Source organism: Myotis daubentonii, chromosome 3, assembly GCF_963259705.1.
Source record: "Myotis daubentonii chromosome 3, mMyoDau2.1, whole genome shotgun sequence".
NCBI lineage: Eukaryota > Metazoa > Chordata > Mammalia > Chiroptera > Vespertilionidae > Myotis > Myotis daubentonii.
The window spans coordinates 172,932,072-172,951,834 of record NC_081842.1 but is presented as its reverse complement, the minus strand read 5'-3'; the positions used below and the strand labels follow the sequence as shown (position 1 = coordinate 172,951,834).

At 41.2% G+C, this 19,763-nt stretch overlaps 1 protein-coding gene and 1 pseudogene across 7 annotated transcripts in view; both read left to right on the top strand.

The window, feature by feature from the left end:
• Positions 1–19,763, top strand: part of DNAJC6 (DnaJ heat shock protein family (Hsp40) member C6) — a 130,189-nt gene that overhangs the window by 90,108 nt on the left and 20,318 nt on the right. For 6 of the 7 annotated variants that reach the window (XM_059689277.1, XM_059689280.1, XM_059689281.1 and 3 more), the window contains 9 exons: positions 2,041–2,163; positions 7,971–8,104; positions 8,641–8,835; positions 9,710–9,827; positions 11,606–11,685; positions 12,770–12,963; positions 13,080–13,160; positions 15,848–16,282; positions 18,883–19,017. In XM_059689277.1, the coding sequence (XP_059545260.1) occupies positions 2,041–2,163; positions 7,971–8,104; positions 8,641–8,835; positions 9,710–9,827; positions 11,606–11,685; positions 12,770–12,963; positions 13,080–13,160; positions 15,848–16,282; positions 18,883–19,017 (1,495 nt within the window). The remainder of the gene's footprint in view (positions 1–2,040; positions 2,164–7,970; positions 8,105–8,640; positions 8,836–9,709; positions 9,828–11,605; positions 11,686–12,769; positions 12,964–13,079; positions 13,161–15,847; positions 16,283–18,882; positions 19,018–19,763) is intronic. The other variant, XM_059689279.1, reaches the window with a different exon arrangement.
• LOC132231989 (U4 spliceosomal RNA) lies at positions 1,704–1,781 on the top strand (annotated as a pseudogene).

Below are 19,763 nucleotides of genomic sequence, written 5' to 3'. Positions count from 1 at the left end.
TTATAGATAGTAACAGTGTTTGTGTGGGTGACAGACAGTTTCTAAAAGGTTTAAAAGTATTATCTGGGAGCCCTAGCAAACCAAACAGATTGCTCCTACTTCCCTTGCTCCACTGTTAAATATTAGGAGTTTGGAACATTTGGGTTTTCTTAGGCCAGTGGTGTTAGTGTTGTAGAGCACTTCCTGATAACAGCATCCACACAAAACCTGCTCTTTCTTCAGAATTCCCTACATCAGCAAATGGCACCTGCTTCCATTCTTTTATCCAGCCATTCACGCTGGAAGCCTGGAGTCATCCCTGACTCTCTCCCATCTCTCTTTTAAGTACACCCCTCCTCACTCATGCACCGCCACCATGGGATCCATCACCTACTCTCATGTATAGGTATTCCACTTCCTCTTTTCTCCTTAATCCCTCAAGTTTTTTGCACCCCGCTGCTACTCGTCTAGGCCTAAGCCCCCACCATCCCTTCCTTAGACTTCTCAGCAGCCTCCTCACCGATCTCTCTGACTACTCTCATGTCATTCAGATCCATTACTAATACTGGATCTTTTAAAAAATATATATATATTATTGATTTTTCACAGAAAGGAAGAGAGAGGGATAGAGAGTTAGAAACATCGATGAGAGAGAAACATCGATTCAGCTGCCTCCTGCACGCCCCCTACTGGGGATGTGCTCACAACCACAGCACATGCCCTTGGTCGGAATCGAACCTGGGACCTTTCAGTTCACAGGCCGACGCTCTATCCACTGAGCCAAACCGGTCAGGGCCTAATACTGGATCTTGAGGGTTCTTTGGAAAAATGCAGATCTGAGCATCACTCTCTTACTTTACCCAGCTCCTAACAAGGCCTGACCCCCTTCAGTTTACACTCTCACCATACAGGTTTTCATTCATTTTTCCCCAAAAAACATTTTTGGATCTGTCTGACCTCAGGGCTTTGAACTGGCAGTTACCGGATACAATAATAGTAATAGCTATATTTATTGATCACATTGTGTGTGTCATATGCTGAGCTAAGCCCTTGAAATACATTCTCATGTAGTACCCACAATCCTGTCAGATAGGTAGGTAGGTATCATTTACCACATTTCACAAAGAAACGCTTAAAGAGGTCACAAAGGTTGCCCAAGTCTAAGCTTCTCTTTATTATTTATTGAATTAGTGAATATCTAATCAGTTGAGGCTGATGTCTAGTATTTTGAGGGAAACAATAATCTCAACCAGTGTACTGCAGCAGTACAATGATTTATAGTCAGAAAACCAAGTTGCAGTGCTGGCACTGACCAGCAGCGTGATTTTAGACAAGACAACCTCTGAGAGTGAGTCTTCTCATCTGCAAAATGGGGATCACATCAATACCTCTCTTAAATGGTTGCTGATTAGATTAGAATAGAGCCAAGCAGAACACAGTCGGGGCTCTATGACTGTTTCAATTACAATTGACATGCAATAGGATATGTTAAATGAATATGTGTGTTAGATGAATAAAATGTTGGAGGTTGGCCCCATGGTGTTGTGAGTCCCTTCATTAAGAGAGGAAGAAATAAGAGCCCTGAACAAGGTTTGGCTCACTTTCATGTGCTCATGAGAGCTGGTATAAAATTAGGAACAGTGCAAGATTTATAAGATAAACCTATAATTAAACATCTGCTAGGCAGGTAAAAACATTTTAAACTTAACAGACATTAAATTTAGAGCTTTGTGCAGTGGGTAGTATTATAGCCAATGAGGTATATCTGAGGCATAATTATTGTTAATTGAAATAAAAATTTGGGTAACCTTACAGAATAAAAATAAAATCCAAATATATAGTTTAAGTGATATCGCTGAATTTAAAATGTATTTTAAAATGTGTTTTCATACCCTTATAGAAACAGAATTTTTTAATGAAAAAATTGCTGGATTAAGTAACTCTTCTTCCATTCTCAGTTGTTTCTGAGGATAGAGTATCACTCCCAGAAGCAGTTGTTTGGCGTCCTGTTGGAGAGGAAGTCACTAAGGGAATTCATTTCCTTTTACTGTGTTCCCTTAGGTTTCAGAATGCAGTTGGCCCATTAGGCAAGCCCCCAGTCTGCACAACCTCTTTGCTGTGTGTCGGAACATGTATAACTGGCTACTGCAGAACCCCAAAAATGTCTGTGTTGTCCACTGCTTGGTGAGTAACCTTTATTGTTGTCGTTGTCTGCAGTTATTTGGTATAGTTCGGTCAAATACAGCTTGCTCTATGCAGACTGAGGAGCAGGTAACATTTAAGTTGAATTATCATTTATTGAGATCCTACTTAGGAATTTGGTGATCTGAGGTATATGAAAATGAGGAATGACCTTATTATTCTTGCCTTGAAATTTGAGTATTAGTGGGAGAGGCAGACATGTACACAGCCCGCATCATTTAGAGCCTCTAGAATGTGCTAAGTATTACAAAAGAGGTAGAAACAAGAGCTGTGGGTGCACAGGTAACAATGTCATTGACCTTGTGTGAGTAAATTTGCCATAAGCACAATGGAATATTTATTTTTTCTTACTTTTAAAACACAATTTAAGAAATTTTTTCAATTACAGTTGACATGCAGTATTATTTTAGTTTCAGATGTGGGACATAGTGATTAGAGATTTATATAACTTATGTAGTGACCACCCTGAGAGGTCTAATACCCATCTGACACAATACATAGTCATTGCAATATTATTGACTGTATTTCTTGTGCTTTCCTTACTTTTTGTGTTTGAATAAAAATGAAATAAAATGACACCTATGCTCTTGTAAGTAGTCACAGAAAATATTGACTGTGTTTTACAGCACTTCCCAGTGGGACTGATGTGTTTGCTGACTACTGACTTTATACAGTCCATTTTTCTAACCCTTTTTTTCCAGAGGCCTCTTACCTATTGTTTAAAACTCAACTTCCAATAAAGTCATTTTGAGTATTTTCACAATATGGACATTTCCCCTATATCTCTAAGTGCTTCTGTGGCAGTTCATGCATTGCATCATCATATTGGTGAACTCCCACTTGACCATGAGTACCTTACAGGCAAGAACTGTGTCTTTCTTTGCACCCCAAATATAAAGGATTTTGAATAAATGGCTGACAATATAAGCAAATGAACACACAAATGGAATCTGAGCATAAATATTGGAAATATTCATTGCTTCTATAAACTTCAGGGTCTATATATTTTTACTATGATTTTACTTAGTGATTCTCCCTTTTATTCTTGAAAGCCAGTTGGCTAAGAGGGAAAAAAGCAGAATATTTCTGCTTCAAATACTTAACTTTTAATATAAAAACTAGTATAATTTTTTAAAAGACCAGCATGGCAAATAAAAGGAGGGACCCATATCTAAGCACCTAGAGCATATGAAAAGAGTGTCTGGAGAACTAAATCTTAAAAAGAATTAAGATTGAGAAAAGTGTATTTTTTAAAGAAATACGTCCTTGGAATAAGGACAACAATAAAGGCTTGAGGCACATGGTACCATCTTATCTTAACTCCTTTATGCTGTTCCTTTATCAGCGAACAAATGTCAAGCAAGAAAGGGTGTAGCAGTAATTAAGACAAAGCTGATAGGTAGTGAGATAGTGAAAGAGCTTCACAATACTGAACAATATCCACTCTCTAGACTTCAATTATGGGACAGAATGCCGACAGCACAGGGAAAGCAATTATGGATCCGTTGTGTAATATGAGGAAACTAGAAGAAGAGGTGCCAGGCAAGCAAGGAGAGATTGCTTCTAAAAGACAGCGGAGGTTAATCCTGGAAAGTTACATCTGGTGAGGCTGATGGCAATTCAGGCAAAATTTTCATATAAATTTTTGCACACATATTTTTTGCACAGATGATTTTTAACTCCTAGAAAAACACCAAAAAGTTATTCATTATGAACACACATATCAAACCACCTGAATATTTTTAAAAAAGACTAATACATTAGTAGAGATAGTTTATTGGATTTCTGCAAGATATTGACCAGTTTCTTGTAATCAAGGTGGAGAAACTTGGACAAGGTTGTTACACATTTAGTGAAATCATGGTTGAATATCTGCTTCCAAAGGTAGATGGCTAGTGGATCTGCAGCTTCCCAAGGTTGCATTTGGTTGCCCTTTTAATTAACTTTTATTGGTTTCAGAGAGGAAAGGAGAGGGAGAGAGAGACAGAAATATCAATGATGAGAGAGAATCATTCATCAGCTGCCTCCTGCACAACCCACACTGGGGATCGAGCCTGCAAACCGGGCATGGGTCCTGACTGGGAATCGAACCGGAGACCCCTAAGTTCATAGGTTGACGTTCAACCACTGAGTCACATCTTCCAGGCTTAATTAACATTTTTTATGGCAATATAGAGATCAATCTTATCAATTTTCTCAGAATGGGAGATTCACATAATGAATCTGGATTTATTTATTTATTTATTTATTTATTTATTTATATTTTATTGATTTTTTTACAGAGAGGAAGGGAGAGAGATAGAGAGTTAGAAACATCGATGAGAGAGAAACATCGATCAGCTGCCTCCTGCACATCTCCTACTGGGGATGTGCCCGCAACCCAGGTACATGCCCTTGACCAGAATCGAACCTGGGACCTCTCAGTCCGCAGGCTGACGCTCTATCCACTGAGCCAAACCGGTTTTGGCATGAATCTGGATTTAAAAAGTTTTTGGAGATTGGTCATTTAACAAACTATGTGAAGTTAAACACAGGATAAATGTTGTATTTTTAAAAAATATATACTTGTATTGATTTCAGAGAGTAAGGGAGAGGAAGAGAGAGATAGAAATATCAATGATGAGAGAGAATCATTGATCAGCTGCCTCCTGCACGCCCCCTACTGGGGATATTGAGTTCACAACCCATAGCCCTAGCCGATTTGGCTCAGTGGATAGAACATGGGCCTGTGGACTGAAGGATCCTGGGTTCAATTTCGGTCAAGGGCCAGGTTGCAGGTTCGATCCCCAGTCGGGGCTTGCAGGAGGCAGCCATTCAATGTTTCTCTGTCATCATTGATGTTTCTCTCTCACTCTCTCTTCCTCTCTGAAATCAATAAAAATATATTTTAAAAAGAAAAAGAAAAAAGTGCCAATTAAAAGGAAATATCTTTAAAAAATAAAATATTAAACATATTTGTCTGTTTAAACAAATTAAAAAGAACTAGTGGTTTTAGTAGATAGAAAGTTCAATCAGAGTTTATGGCATGACTTAGCCTGCATTTAAAATAGCTTGGCCTGGGGTTATGTTAATAAAAACATAGTATCTGAACTAAGGAAGATGATGTTTCCTCTCTAGTTTGCTTAGAACACATGTCATAGTATGCATTTCACATCTGGGCAGCACACTTAAGGTTGTTTTAAACCATGAACAGAGACAATAGAGTGAAGGCCTGGGGTGGAGAGGTAGGGGCTGGGTGGAAGGAGGTAAAGGGGGGTGGAATGGGGGACATATGTAATACTGTCAACAACAACAATACACACACACACACACACACACACACACACACACACACACTGGAGTCTTGTTCAGAGGAAGTACACCAAATAATGATGTCTCTTTAAATGGAATATCAGCCTGGCTGGTGTGGCTCAGTGGTTGAGTGTTGACCTATGAACCAGGAGGTCACAGTTTGATTCTCTGTCAGGGCACATGCCTGGATTTCATGCTTGATCCCTAGTGTGGGGTGTGTAGGAGGCAACCAATCAATGATTCTTTCTCATCATTGATGTTTCTCTCTCTCTCTCCTCTCCCTCTCTGAAATCAATGAAAATATATGTTTAAATGGAATATCAAATGAGGAAGAATTGAAGAGATTGTGTATTAGTGTTCTCCAGGGAAACAGAACCAATGGGATGGATATATATATATATATATATATATATATATATATATACACACACACACACACACACACACACATATATACATACATATACATATATACCATATATATATATATATATATATATATATATATATATATATATATGGTATATATGTATATGGAGAAAGAGAAATACATATATGAAATTTATTATAGGAATTGGCTCATGTGGTTATGAAGGGCAAGAAGCCCCACAGTCTGCAAGCTGGAGAAGCAGGAAGGCCAATGGTATCATTAGTCTGTGTCTGAAGGCCTCATAACTAAGGCGGCTGCTGGTGTAAGTCCAGGAGTCTGAAGGTCCCCAAACCAGAAGCTCCGATGCCTGAGGGCAGGGGAAGATGGAGGTCCCAACTCAAAAAGAGAGAGAGTATTTGCCCTTCCTTCACTTTTTGTTCTGTTGGGCCCTCAACAGATTGGATGATGACGCCTCCCTTTTGATGAGGGCAGATCTCTTTCCTGAGTCTATTGATTCAAGTGCTGACCTCTTCCAGGAACACTCTCATAGACACACCCAGAAATAATGTTTTTCCAGCTTTCTGGGCTCCCTTAGCCTGGCCAAATTGACACATAAAATGAACCATCACAGACTGGGTGTGATGGGAAATAGAAGTGTTAATGGAAAGGGAGGGTATTTCAGAAGACTATCATGGGGGAAAGAGGTCAGCTGACTTTTGATCTTCTCAGAAGGAAGAATGAGGATCATCGAGTGGCATAGACTTCAACTCAGCATATTCAGTATAAGGAAAAACTTTATAAACTGCACTTGCCTACTTCAACTTGCAGGAAGCTACCTGTCACTTATAGTGTTCTAGGTTGAAAATGTTGGCCACCATCTGTCAAGAATATTAGTGTATATAGGGTGTCCCCCCGCCCCCCCAAAGAAGAAAAAGTATACACACTTTGAATAATTATAAAGGCAGTGTTTATTAAAATACATTTTCAAAATTGAGCCATCAGCTGTTACAGTGTGTATATATTTTTTGGGGACACCATGTGCATTCCTCCATCGAATGAAGGTGAATCAGGTGAAGCTTCTTTTATATGATTTTACTAGAGGCCCGATGCACAAAAATTCGTGCAGGAGTAGGCCTTCCTTCCCCCAGTTGCTGTCACTGGCTTCCCTCTGGTACCCGGGACCCGGACTGCTTCCTTCCTCCAGCTTCCCGCAGGCACCCAGGACCCTGCTGGCTTCCCTCTGACCCCAGCTTCGTCAGGAAGGACATCTGGAAGATGTCGGGTCTAATTAGTATATTACCCTTTTATTATTATAGATAAGAATCTAGGAATACATATTGTCCCAAAAAATGTAAACACACTTAACAGCAGATAGTTCAATTGATGTTTCTTTCTTTTCAGATTTAACCCATTGGAATGAATAATTATTCAAAGTGTGTATGCATTTTTTTTTGAGACCCTGTACATAGCATATTCCAAAATGCAGTATTACCTAATCTGTGAACTGTACCTGCAGCCCTAAACCAAAAGACCTCAACTGTTAGTTCTAATGCCACAAGTCTAAAGTTACTTTGAAGGTCAGATTATTTTCCAGTAAATATATGCAAATCAAATTTATATTGCTGGCTTTCTCAGGTTAGTAGAGAGCCAGTTTTATCCTGAGAATAAGTCTCTCGTTTCGGCTTTGAGATTTAAGTAGCTGGGACTGAGTTTGCTTTTCAAGTAAACAATTTTGAACTGACTGGCATGCCTAGTTAAAAGGGTTTCTCTCCTCTCTCCCTCCCCCGACCCCAACTCTACTTTCTTTTAATTTTTAAAAAAATATGTTTTTATTGATTTTTTAGAGAGGAAGAGAGAAGGGAGAGAGAGAGAAAGAAACATCAATGTGAGAGAAACATCAATCAGCTGCCTCCTGCACGTTCCCCACCAGGGATCAAGCTCCCAACCCTGGGATGTGTCCTGACCCATAATCGAACCAGCGACCTCTTGGTGCATGGGTTGATGCTCAACCACTGAGCCACGCTGGCCTGGCCCAACTCCTCTCTTTTAATGGCAAGTACAGCCAGTCTCAGTGGTGAGTGGCTGATTGGACCATGTTTATGACAAGTTTATGCATTTTCTTTGGCAGGATGGACGGGCAGCATCGTCAATTCTGGTTGGTGCTATGTTCATTTTCTGTAATCTCTACTCGACTCCTGGCCCAGCTGTTCGATTGTTATATGCAAAGCGACCAGGAATCGGACTCTCGCCATCCCACAGGAGGTAAAGTAAGCTTAGATGTAGGGTAGGCGCAGACATAATCGAATTGGTGTCATGTAGTTTAAAAAAACACACGCAAAAAAAACCTGTTTAGATAATTGACTTATCTTCTCTTTAGTCACAGTTTCATCCTTTCTCTTATTTAAATTGCATCTCCTTACCTTTCTTTTGGATCAAAAGTGCTTCTGATGATAAAATTCTACAGATTTTTCAATGCCAGCCTTTAACTGATAAATCTAATCTGCTAGGTCAAATAGGAATAGATGTTCAAATATTGAGCCAGTATCAAGCTCCCATAACCTTTTGCATTTAATAAATACCCCTTCATCACTTCTCTGGGGGAAGTACAGCAGTGTCACTAAATAAAAGCTTTCATACATTATTGGTTGCATTCTCTTTAGCTCCTTATGTTAAAGAAATGAGCATAGTAAATTTTTATTATAAGTTAGTAATTTGCAAAAACAAACATCTTAGCAAAGATCAGTGGTTTCTTCTTCTGGTGTGGTGGGCACCAACAGAATGTAAATCTTCTGTTTTAGATACCTGGGCTACATGTGTGACCTCCTAGCGGACAAACCCTACCAGCCTCACTTCAAGTCTCTAACGATTAAGTCGATCACTGTCAGTCCAGTCCCCTTTTTTAACAAACAGAGAAATGGATGTCGCCCATACTGTGATGTGCTGATTGGAGAAACCAAAATATATACAACCTGCACAGATTTTGAACGGATGAAGTAAGTCATAACATTTCAATTCTTGTGAACTGCTCTATTCTTCTGTATATTGGATCATATTCTGCCTGTGAGGACTATGTCATTGTAAAATGACCGACATTAAAAAAAAAAAGTTTATCCTAGGTGGTAACCATAGAAAAGTACAATTAAATCAAGGATGGCATAGCCCCCTTTTAAATGGTGATATGATTTACGGGATTAACAAGAGCTGTAATGAGGGTTAAGACACTGCTATGGGACAGAAGACCTGGATGTTCTAAAAGGGAATGACCTTGATGAGATTTGGTGAGCATAAAGGAAGTATCAGGGAAGAATGGGTTTTCCAGGTGAACAGCAAGGTGGATGGTGATGTAATTAAAGACATTATAGAATCTAAAAGAGCAGCTGCCAGTGGGCGGTGGGAAGGGATGTGAAGAGAAGGGAGTGGATGGTAACATGAAATGAAATTAGTTCGAAATAGACTGAATTTGTGGATTAGTATCCAAGACCCTCACAGAGCATTTCATTTCTATTTCTGTACTGATCTCCGTTGGACTTTTCATTCCCTCTACCTCTGTTTTTCTCGTTAATTTATAGTTATGTAAAGGCAGATATTTCAGGGCTAGATGTATTTGAAGAAATGAAACCTGTGAAGTAGGGATGGCGATTATTTATCTAGAGAGAGGCAGTGGCACCAGATCAATGCCATCCATCCATGAAGGACCAGTTTGCACCCAGTTGGCACAGGCTGTGCTTCTACTTTGCTCAAGACAGGAAATGGGTCCTGGGTCCAGAGCTGGGCAAACAGGTCTCTTGGCCAGAGCCATGGAGGTCTATACTTGTGCAGATATACCAAATTGGACTCTTTCATGTGTGTTGTTGTCTCTGTTTAAAGAGAATACCGTGTCCAAGATGGGAAAATCTTCATTCCCTTGAACATCACTGTGCAAGGAGATGTGGTCGTTTCCATGTATCACTTGAGGTCAACCATCGGGAGTCGGCTACAGGCCAAGGTATGGTTTTATGACATAAGCTCCTCGGAGCCTTCAGTGGGAGTATTTCAGTCTTTCTTCTACATCACTTTGGGCTTGAGTGTCTTAGGGTATTAGAATCAGACGGAGCCGTTCAAGATTGCTGATGCCCATCTCCCTCATTTTACAGGGAAGGGAACTGAGGCTCAGAGAGATTATGACTTGCCCAGATCACTCTGCTGGAAGGTGGCAGCGCTAGAACTTGTAGCAAACCTTGCTCTTTAGAAGCTTGTGCCTTTTTACAGTGTCCCATTTGGATCAGCATGTTGAGGGGGAGGGCTATTTCTATTAAGGAAGTGGGATTAAGTGATTATATATTTTCAGTTTTTTTATTGCAACAAAATTCACTCTTTTAAAGCGTACAATGCAGTTGCTTTTAGTATTTTCAAAGAGTTGTGCAACCACCAGTACTGTCTAAATCCAGAACATTTTTGTCACCCCCAAAGGAAACCCTATACTATTAGCAGTCACTGCCCATTCCTCTTCCTCCATCCCCTAGGCCCGTGGTTGGCAAACTGCGGCTCGCGAGCCACATGCGGCTCTTTGGCCCCTTGAGTGTGGCTCTTCCACAAAATACCACGTGTGGGCGCGCACGTACAGTGTGATTGAAACTTCCTGGCCCATGCGCAGAAGTCAGTATTTTGTGGAAGAGCCACACTCAAGGGGCCAAAGAGCCGCATGTGGCTCGCGAGCCGCAGTTTGCCGACCACTGCCCTAGGCCATCATTATTCTTCTTTCGGTCTCCATGGATTTGTCTATTTTGGACATTTCATATAAATAAAATCATGCAACATATGGTCTTTTGTGACTGGCTCTTTTCACTAAGCATAATGCTTTTGAAGTTCATTTATGTTATAGCATGTATTAGTACTTCATCCCTTTTTATTTCTTCATTTACTTTTAAATATTTATTGTTGAAAGTATTACATATGTCCTTTTTTTCTCCCACTGACCCCTTATTGCCCGCTCCCACCCCCTTCCCCAAGCCTCCGCCACCCTATTGTCTGTGTCCACGTGTTATACATATATGCATACAAATTCCGTGGTTGATCTCTTCCCACCCACCCAAGTACTTCATTCCTTTTTATGGCCAAATAATATTCCATTATATGACTATACTGCTTTTTATTAATCTCTTCATCAGTTGATGGGCATTCAGGTGAGTGCCACTTTTGGGATATTACTGCAAGTAATTGCATTTTTAATTCATCAAATATTTGCTAAGTGCATGCACTGTACCAGTTATTGCCTAGGAGTTTAGGACTGAGAAGAATAAGACTGTGTCCCTGCCTTTAGAAAACTTAGCCAAGCAGGGGAAATTCACACATGTACAGACGTCCACTGCCATATTAGAGGTTGCATTAGATGCTCTAATGGGAGCAGTTGTTTTAGCCAGTGGTGGCCCAGAAAGGCTACAGAGGGGCTATGACCATCCAAGCTAGGCTGTGAAGGTTGAGTTTATCAGGTTGGAGCAGGGGTATGCTGGATGGAAGGAATAGAATGAGTCAAAGCATAGCAGTGTGCAAGAACGTGGGGCATTCGCAGATGAGGAAACGGCTTGCCTGGACAGAGCTCATGGAGAGGAGAGGCTAGAAATAAAGCTAGGCCTGTTCCAAATGGGGAGGTCATTTAACATTCAGAGTGAAAAAAGGTTCAGACTTAGAAACAGTTGGAGGTGCATGGCTCCTCAGAATATAACCTTTTGATCTGATTCCCTTTCTACTGATGGATTGAAATGTGCTTCTCTCATGTATCCTTAGGTGACCAACACTCAAATATTCCAGCTTCAGTTTCATACTGGATTCATACCACTGGAAACCACAGTTTTAAAGTTCACCAAGTGAGTGCTGCTCGGGCTGAAACCCCTTTCAATCCGCACAGCTGTGAAGTGCTGGGGGCCAGTTACTCAAGGCTCATTTGTGCTTTGCTGCAGGGCTGAAACTGCTGCCGGACTGTGGAGTGTAGCTTAGCAGCACAGAGAGGCTGGCATTGATTTTCTGTGTTTCTTTTTACTTTTTTAAAGAGAGAGAGAGAGAGAGAGAGAGAGAGAGAGAGAGAGAGAGAGAGAGAGAGAGAGAGAGAGACATTGATGTGAACGAGTGCCCCCTGCATGCCCCCTACTGGGAATCAAGCCCATAACCTGAGCATGTGCCCACACTGGAAATCAAACTGGTGACTTCTTGGTGCATGGGAGGATGCTCAACCAACTGAGCAGCACTGGCCAGGGCAAGGCTGGTGTTTTGATTTGTCTTGACCACAAATTGTTCAAGAGACTCCAGATAGGAAGGCCTAAAATTCCAAGTGAAGGAACAAGGGGGAACAAGAGAGGGCATAAAATATCAGTGCTGTCATCCTTTGCATCTGCGCGTCCTTTGTGTTTTTCAACAGGGGTGGCAGTGTCATCAGTAGTATGATATGAATGATAGCCCTTCAGACTGGCTAGCCCTTCAGATCACAGCATTGAAGCAGGGTCCTGGGAGACCCCCCTGTGCCAGACATTAACCCTTAGTTGCTGTATTATAGTGTGGTCTAGAGAACTCGGGGGGTGGAGGGCGGTGGCTGATGCTGGGTTGGGATAGGCGTTCAAGAGCTCAGGGTGGTGGCCTTGAGCCTGTTTCACTCTTTTAATAACTGATTTGGCCATGCTGGTGCATACTGGCTGTATGTATCACCCCTGCCTACTGGAATGCTTTCACATGTAGTAGTATCCAAGTTCTTTGAGTAGGCACTATTCTCCTCTTTTCTCTAGAGGAGGAAACTGAGGCTCAGACCAGTGAAGTAATTTATCTGGTTAATGATTGCGTTTTCCCTAGAAATGAGTCTCCGGGTTAACCCAGGAGTCAACCTCCACTGGGTCTTGTGCTGAACATCGTACTGGTTCCATTTGTTTTTCACTGATCTTATTCTTTTACTTCCCTATTTAGGCCTGAGTTGGATGCATGTGATGTACCAGAAAAATATCCTCAACTATTTCAGGTGACTCTGGATGTAGAACTACAGCCCCAAGACAAAGTGGTCGACTTAACCCCACCCTGGGAACATTACTGCACGAAGGATGTCAATCCCAGCATCCTCTTCTCTTCTCACCAGGAACACCAAGATACTCTGGTCTTAGGAGGTATAAGCCACCTGATATGGCTTTGTTTTCAGCATGAAGGCTCGGTGTTGGTGTTATTTATCACGTTGGCTTATTTCCTGTGTTTCATTGACTCTGCATGGCCTTTTGTCTTGCAGGACAGGCTCCAATAGATATCCCTCCAGACAACCCCAGGCATTTTGGGCAAGGTGGCTTCTTTTCCACTCTCTGTTGGCAAGGTACGTGCAAGCCTTTCTTTCAACTTACACAGTTAGGTGATTGCCACCTGGTTCTTTTGTAAAGGGGATGAGTTCGCCAAGCAGCCTAAAGTAAAGCAGCACTTCGCAGTCATCCACGCTCCTCCTTATCTGACACTCTCTTGACTCATGCCTTTTTTAGGTCAGGCAGCTTCTCTCCTTTCAAGACCATAAATGCTCAGACTGATGCAAAAGGCTATTTTGAGCCGAATGCTACCTTTTCTCTCAACGCAGTATTTTGGATCACATTTTTCCTGGCTTTACAAATAAGCATGATCTTTTTTAGGATCTCCTTTTACTCTGCTGACACACAAATTAACTCTATCTCCTGCCCTCAGCTAATATTCTAAAAATATAAAATCTGGCATTGCCCCCAGAGGGCTCTAACCATTAGTGGGGCAGAACTGAGCTTCCCTGGTGTCGGGAAGGCAAACACTTGGCCCATACTTGCTACTTGCTGTAACAACCATGGCAGAAATCGGGCTCCACCACAGTATCATTTTCTGCTGAACCTGGAGATGTTTCAGAACCTTTCTAACATAATACTTCAAATTACTGCCATCAGTAGATTGGCATTCTAATCGATACCCATCTGCCATCCTGTTACCAGCTGGGGTTCTTGGGTTCCCCGAGATGGAAATAAAAAGGAACCACCTGAGATATTCCCAAATTTTATTGGACTTGCACCAGGTGTGAGGGAGATAGCACAGGGTTCCCAACTGGCACCGCAAGTGGCTTTGTTGGGTTGTTTTTAATAAGAAGTGGATAAAGTGGGCATGCATAAAAGTTGGGCAAGGCATGATTTTTTCTATGTCAGGGCCCAACCACTTCTTCATTCCTTTGGGTTGCTTAGCAGTAATTTGCTCCTTAGGGCAAGAAGGTGGTGTTGCTCACTGCTGCCACTCTAGGAAGGTTATATAGTGGTCAGATCTTAATTGTGCATGTGGAACAGGGGTTTCCATATCTGCAAGGAAGTGGAGGGATGGTTGCATTTATGTGGTTATTTTATACGGTGTTCTTTCTGGCTATCTGGCATTCCTTTGGCCCCAGGCCCAAGTCCCTATGCTGTCTCAATCCTTGCTTTAGAGTGTGCTGAAATTAACTGCAATAATATGAAATGGGTAGGAAACTGGTTTTGGCAATAGTCTACTTACAATTTTCTTGATGGACCCTCCTCAGCTGGCTGTGTGAACATAAGATATTTTTCCCATTGCCTACACAGAATTTCCCGTGTTTGGTGAAAAAATTGTTCATAGAATTTCTTTGAATTGAAAGGCTTATATTCAGAAATAGGACCAATAACATTAAAAAAATGGATAACTTGGGAAATCTAGACCTCAGGTAGATGGCCGAGCTCCCTCTTGGTTCCCCCATATCTTGTTTTATCACACAAGGGCTTTCAATAAAACTCCATGTTTACCTCTCTACTGCAATTTTAGTAAGTAATCTAGAAATCATTCCTGTCAGGCTCTGAAATAGCACACACGCACAATTTCTTTTCCTGACTTTGCAGAGCCAGGTGTGTTTAGGAATGCAGAATTTTTTGGATTTTAGTGAGGTGACATGGTACATACGTTGTATATGACTTAGCATTCCCAGGGGCATCTCTGACAACAACTTGTAATCAAACGTACTAACACTCCTGCAGTGAAACATAGAAATAGTAACCCTGAGTGAAATAAATGGAGATTATAAATACTTTCACATCAGGTCTGGTCATATTTTTCTACCAACTTAGGTTGCACCAAACTTAGGAAAAACCTTTCCCTTTTCATAGCTTTTTGCATTTTGGAATTGGGGATGAGGGATGTGCATCTACTTAATTTGAATGTGGATCTATCTATCTGACATTAAATGATAAAGTTCCATAGGAGGAGCTGTCTCAAGGAGGGCCGGAAAGTCACTCACCAGCATCTCTATTCCTTCCCCGGAAGATGCCTCTTTCCTGCTGCCTATTTTATGCTGAAAGTACCTTTCAGGTTGGTGTAAGGACCATCCTAAGCAGAGCCATTCCCTCTATTCCTTCATTAGGTGTGTGGTTCACTTCTGCTCCAGACTGGGGGAGAAAGGCCTTGCTTTCGGCTACAGGCCACAGGGAAAAGTAAAAAACAATGGAGTCAGCACAGAAATAGGAGCAATTTTTTTTCAAAGCACCTAGCATAGTGCCTGGAAGCTAATAACAATAATAATAATTATTATTAATAAGAAACGCTATAAACACATATTACTTTCTGTTGATCTGAGCACTTCCTATATGTATATCATGTCATGTGACTCTCACAGCAGCCATGTGAGTTAGGTAGTATTTATTACCCCCATTTTGCTGAGAGGGAAACGGAGGCACTGAGAAGTAAAGCAACTTTCTGAGTGTCACAGAGCCAGTACGTAGTGGAGCTGGGATCCAAATCCCCGTTATCTGGCTCCAGAGTTTCTGCTCTTCACCCCAGTGCTGTACTGGACTCGTAGATGTTCAACAAGTGATCACTGAATGTCATGTGAAGTACATCAAGCTTTCCATTGGGAAGGGTCTGAAAGCATTGTTTGCTCAGAGCTGTTCCTTCTCTCTTTCTGGAGGATATATATATATATATAAATTATTAAAAAACCAACAATGACAGCAAGGCTGTGGCCAGTAGCTAACCATTTGTTGTCATACTGGCCTTTCTTAGATCAGAAATCAGAGAAATCATTCTGTGAGGAGGACCACGCTGCCCTCGTGAATCAGGAAAGTGAGCAGTCAGACGACGAACTTCTGACCCTTTCCAGTCCCCACGGCAATGCCAGCGATGACAAGCACCGTGAAACCAAAAAGCCCAGCAGAAAGCAGCAGGAGCCCGCTGCCCCTCCTCCCCCCGAGGACGTGGACCTTCTGGGCTTGGAAGGGTCTACAGTGAGTAAGAACTTCTCCTCACCAGTGGCTCCTCCCACCAATTCTGATCTGCTCAGTGACCTGTTTGGGGCTGCAGGTGCGGCCGGCCCTGCCCAGGCTGGACAGTCCGGGGTGGAAGACGTGTTTCATCCAAGTGGACCTGCATCTGCCCAATCAACACCACGCCGGTCTGCCACCTCCACCTCTGCGTCTCCAACCCTACGAGTGGGAGAAGGTAAAATTTTCCATGCTGCACTGTACAGTTTTGAAATCTAACCTTTGGGCCAAGTAGGTAGAATTGAACCTTCCTAATAAGCTAGACGTTTCTAGTCTCCCTGAATGTTCCCCAGAAGTTTATATATTTATTTAAATGGGGAACACAAGAGGAAATAAAAGGCAGGAAAGGGTAAGAGTGAATATTTGGGCTTCTCACCCCTACTTTAATTTTTTTAGGGCTTTAATACCTGAGCATGCAGATGTAGATTGATGAATTATTATTGCTAATGATGGTGGGGTATTTACATGGAATTTAACACTAAACATTGATTCAATTCTTATAAAAAAACCAGTAATTAGATGCTGTCATTATCTCTCCTTCATAGTTGAGGAAATAGAGGCTTAGAGTCAGATTAGTAGCATACCATTTTTTTATCCAGTTAGTAATGGATCGGGCCAGGTTCCAAAATTAGGCCATTTGTCTCCAGAGCTTTCCCTCAGTTTTTTTTCCCTGTAATGCCTTCCTGGAATTGTAGTTTTCTGAATACACTTTGGCTGTGCAGAGAAGTACTTGGCTACTTCAAGGCATATTTGAGGGACTCATGCCTGCAGCACAGCCGGCTGTAGCAGAGCTATTGGAGTCAGGTAAGGAGCTGGAGGCCCATGTGGCTCAGGTAGCTTCGCCTTGCTCATTGCTACAGACTCCACCTTCCTGTGACTGGACATCCACATGTTTTGACATTTTATAAGACAGTGTAGTTGAGTAAGCGGAGGTCCTTTATAGCTAAGAACCTCTGCCCCTTGTTACCAAGGTAACAGCACATTAGGAAGAGGAAAGGGAAATGTCTGAACATTCCAGGCACATGGTAACCTGTGGGACCTTTCTTTCCCAAGCTTACCCTTCAGTTCTCAGAGGGCTTGGGCAGGTGTTGATTCATGGCAGTTCAGCTGGAGGCATTCTTTGTAAGAGTGAGCCTCAGAATCATAGAATGTAGGGGCTAGGGCTCAGGTTCCTACATGTTATTGGTAGAGCCCGGATGTGAGGTGCCCTGAATCTCAGGATATTTCCTCTCTACTTCACTCCCTTCCATCCAGTTCTTACTCACCAGAGTGAATAAAAGTTCTATCAGGAAATAAAAAATTCCCCAAGATCCTTAAGATGGTGCATCTTGTGTGACTTTTGATGATTTAATCCATCGTAGTCCTATGCAGATAGTTCTGTCCCATTGTCAGAAATAGAAGGGCCTTCTGGCACATTAGATAAATCTGTGCCTCAGGTTGCCGACAATGAAATTGAGGCCTGTGTATACTGATTGACTTGTCCAAGGATACACAGCTGATTGGTGGCAAACCCAGATCTAGAACGCAAGTATTCTGTCTCCTAAGAGGAAGTAGAAAGAACACAGTCCAGAGTTAAAGGCCTGGATTTGAATCCCAGGACTGACACTTAACCATCTGTGTAGCCTTATTAATAAAACCTTAATTTTCTTGGTTATATAGGGGGTTAATATTTACCTATCAGCATTGTTGTAAAGACTAAATTTTGAGCTCTTGTCTTGTAGTGTTGGGGAGTTCACTTTTAGTAATGGAGAATGCCTCTAATTTAACATAAGTTGCCATTAAAAGGGTACCAAGTAATAGAAGATTTTAGCATCCTACACCAGTTGGCATTAAACTTAGATGTAGAGGGATTAATTCAGTGTCCTCTTATAGTTACGCTATAAATCTGGTGTTCTCATTTTATAAAAGAGATAAAGTTTAGTGAGTATTAAATGATAAGGGATATACATTGTGTAACAGAATGCCTGACAGATGCTTGATTTACTGGTGCTGCACAAGGTTAATTCATTGCCCAGCTGATTATAGGAGAACATTGTAGCAATGAAGTCATAGCTGAACTCATCAAACCATATATCCTGCCTGGGCTTTAAGAGTGGGATTTATTCGTTAACTTGTTTGATTCTAGTTGTCCATTCCTAACCAGGTCAGTTCCACTCCAGGAAGCAATTAATTCACTAGTGTGAGACTTACAGAATAGGAAGTGACATCTCAATATAAGGCGCTAAAGGGAATTTTATTCCTTGTCCAATACTGAGATATTAAAGGGCAATTACATACATGCAGCTCTGCATGGTTTCAGTCACATTCATTTTACACCTTGAGAAATGTGAGATGCCTTTGGGAAATTCCTGGAATTTGGAGTCAGAAGACTTGAGCCCGAATGTCAGCCCTATTATTTCCTTGATATTGGGCTTTCTAAACCTCAGTTTCCTTGTCTATATAATGAAAATAACACCACTTCTGTCTGATAGAAGACAGAGGTATTGAGGATCAGCTGGGGTATTCTTTATGAAGGGCAACATGAATCCTAAGAAATGTTGCATTGTTGCTGGAAACCTCAGCTGCCCACTTTGTTCGCATCCTCTTAGTTCATTAACAAACTTTTGTTAGCCCTGGGGGACATTTAAGGATAGGATGGGCCCGTGGAATAGCCCAGGAGGCAGGAATCATCTTGATTTTTCAAGTACTTGGCCTAGGGCCTAGAAATAGTGATAACTCTTCAATATTTATTGAATGAACGAACTCATAGGACAAACACATTTCTCTTTTATTTTCTAGGTGCCGCCTTTGACCCATTTGGAGCACCTTCTAAACCATCAGGTCCAGACTTGCTGGGTTCTTTCCTGAACACGTCCAGTGCTTCCAGTGACCCCTTTCTTCAGCCTACGAGAAGTCCTTCGCCTACATTGATTGGTAAAAAGTATTTCATATTGTGAAATAGATTTCCACAAGGTACCCATAGGTACTTAGTGTTAAAAGCATCATGTAGGTGTTTGGGGTGGGGTGAGGAGAAGCTACATCTAAGCTACATGCATCTCTCTCTTTTGGATATTAACAATTCATATTACAATATTAAAAGCTCTGGGTGTCTTATCATAAACAAACCTGTTTAACTTCGTTTTACTCAGCTTTTCTAAAACTTATTGACTTTGGAATTCTTTTTTGTATTAGAACGACATGCATAGAATTATGATACCATTGATTGTAGGGTGTTTATTTTATGTACTGATAAGGAAGAAAACAATGCTATTACTTTTAGTTGATTGGAAGATGCATCCTAGTTGAAGACATCTTTGAAATGTGGAAAAATGTGAGGCAAGTTAATAAAATGTGATATGAGCATTCCACAAAATCAGTATGCTACAGAACGAAGTTTAGAATACAGCACCCTGATGAGTTAGAGCTATTCTATCTAATACGAAGTAGCCATTGAGCGCTTGGTATGTGGCTAGTCTATTTGAAATGTGCTCTGAATATAAAATAACATCCCAGATTTCAACACTCAATATAAAATAAGAATGTAAAATATCTCATTAGTATTTTATATTGATCACTTGTTAATATTTTGAATACATTAGGTTAAACAAAATATATTTCTAAAATTAATTTAACCAATGTCTTTTTACCTTTTTAATATGACAACTAGAAAATTTAAAATT